The sequence below is a fragment of the Eimeria maxima genome, genomic scaffold, assembly GCF_000499605.1.
Source record: "Eimeria maxima Weybridge genomic scaffold, Emw_scaff842, whole genome shotgun sequence".
NCBI lineage: Eukaryota > Apicomplexa > Conoidasida > Eucoccidiorida > Eimeriidae > Eimeria > Eimeria maxima.
In genome coordinates this window covers 12,550-15,004 of record NW_013563999.1, presented here as the reverse complement: position 1 = coordinate 15,004, position 2,455 = coordinate 12,550, and the positions used below count along the sequence as shown (strand labels likewise).

At 37.0% G+C, this 2,455-nt stretch overlaps 1 protein-coding gene across 1 annotated transcript; it reads right to left on the bottom strand.

The window, feature by feature from the left end:
* Positions 1-364: 364 nt before the first annotated feature.
* EMWEY_00044210 (hypothetical protein, conserved) lies at positions 365-2,372 on the bottom strand (the record flags this gene model as incomplete). The annotated part of the gene is made up of 2 exons (XM_013479033.1): positions 365-1,483; positions 2,268-2,372. 2 exons carry the CDS (start codon positions 2,370-2,372, stop codon positions 365-367), a joined length of 1,224 nt encoding a protein of 407 aa, XP_013334487.1.
* Between the last annotated feature and the right edge of the window lie 83 nt (positions 2,373-2,455).

The window sequence follows — 2,455 nt, the reverse complement described above, 5'->3', positions numbered from 1 at the left end:
TAATAATCTCCATATACACCCCAACTATAAATATAAATAATATATTTATATATTTATTTGTATATATAAATATAAATATATGTACATAGATATAAATATGTATAATTAGCTAACAACAGGCAACTAACAAGAATAAATAATTAGTCTAATTATTTGTATAATATTAAATTATATTATTTATTTATTTATTTATTTATTTATTTATTTATAAAATAATAAATAACTATAGTAATAAAACTACGGGAAATAAAATAAATAAATAAATTAAATAAATTAAATAAATAAAATAAATAAAATAAATAAATAAAATAAATAAAATAAATAAATAAAATAAATAAAATAAATAAATAAAAGTTAATTTATATTATAAATCTCCATAGAGACATTCTTCTGTAAATTTAGCAGCAAAGTGCGGCTGCAGTGCCTCAGCACTCAGCAGCAACTCCTGCTCCTGCTGCTGCTGCTGCTGCTGCTGCTGCTGCATTTGTTGCTGTTGCTGCTGCATTTGCTGTTGTTGTATTTTGCGTTTCTTTTTCTTTCCCCCTGTTGTGTCTGCTGCCTCCAGCTTGATTTGCTGCTGTTGCTGTTGCTGCTGCTGCTGCTGCTGTTGTAGAGGCAGCAGCAGATCCTGTAAGTCGTGCTGCACTACAGCAGCAGCAGGCAGCAGCAAATCAAGAATATAACTTTTCTCTATTAATGCTTGTGTTCTTTTTTCTTGTCTTTGTGTTAATAGTATTAAGCTCTCTATTATATCTATTGCTGGTTTACCCCCAATAAGTGTCTTCTTCCTCCTGCTGCTGTTGCTGCTGCTGCTGCTGCTGCTGTTGTTGTTATCTGTTGACAGCAGCAAATCTAGCTGCTTGCTGCGCAGCAGCAAATGCAGCAAACGGTGTGCTGCTGCTGCCATGGATGGCTCAGCTGTCCATTCAGCAATAAATTTAATTAATGTATTTGCTTCCTTATTATTTAATTCCTCTATTAATTCTATCCAATCTGTATCCTTGCATGCATTCTGCTGCTGCTGCTGCTGCTGCTGTAGCTGTAGCTGTTGGAATGGCACCTGTTGCTGCAGTTGCTGCTGCTGCAGCTGTTTCTGCAATGTCTGCTGCAGTGCAGCACGAAGCTCCTCTTCTTGTTGTTTCTTCTTTTCCTCGTCTTCTTCTTCTTCCTCCTCTCCTTCTCCTTGTTGTTGCTGTTGCCTCTTATGTTTCTTCCTCTGCTGCTGCTGCTGCTGCTGCTGCTGCAGGATTACTGGCAGCAACAATTGAGATACAGCAGCAGCATCATATTTTCTTATAGATCCTGCAGGATTTCGGGTGTCTAGGCAGCTACATAACCAATTAATTGTCTGTCTTTGTATAAAAGATGCCAAAGAATATTTCTTATCTAACTGCAGCAGCAAACGAACAACTTCTTTGCTGCGCCCGCTGCACTCTAGCCGCTGCACTGCAGCAAGTTGCTGCTGCTCCTCTAATTCTTGTAGCTGCAGCAAAAAATACCAACATAAACAACAGCAGCAACAGCAGCAGCAACTATTCATACCAATAAACATGCAACATACCAGCCTCCCTAATAGACAACAAACACAGCTAGCTACTCAGCTAGCTAACCAGCTAGCTACTCAGCTAGCTAACCAGCTAGCTACTCAGCTAGCTAACCAGCTAGCTACTCAGCTAGCTACTCAGCTAGCTACTCAGCTAGCTACCTAGCTAGCTAAGTAGCTAGCTAGCAAAAAGCAGCTAGACATCCAGCTACCTCCCCAGCTACCCATGTAACAACTACCCAGCTACCTCCCCAGCAAGCCAGTTCCCAGCTAGCTAGCTATCTAGCTATTAATTAATTAATTAACTAATTAATTAATTAATTAATTAATTAAAATAATTACCTTTTTTCTTGCATTAGTTTCTTGAGTAATATCCCTCCATAAGACGATTCGTCCATCACCGCCAACTGATGACATACAACTTCCCCATACATCTATACACCATACCTGTATACATATATATATATATAAATAAATAAATAAATAAATAAATAGCTGGATAGATAGATAGATAGATAGACAGATAGATTGCTGGATGGATGGCTGATTCGTTAGGTACGTAGATAGCTAGCTAGCCAGCTACCTACGTACCTATATATCTATATACCTGTAGCTACCTAGCTATCTGATCCACTAGCTAGCTAGCTAGCTAGCTAGCTAGCTAGCTATCTATCTATCTATGTAGTTGTATAGCTAGCTAGATAGATATATGTATATATCTTACCTTATCTGTATGTATAGGAGGGAGAGTAGCAATACATTCAGCAGTTCTGCAGTTAAATATCTTCGCTCCTCCCTCAACATTAAATGCAACTATTTGTGTATCCATACTTATAAATTGCATGCATAAAAAGCCACTATCTCCCTGTTAATAAGAAAAAAAAAAGAAAAAAAAAAAAAAAAAAAAAAAAT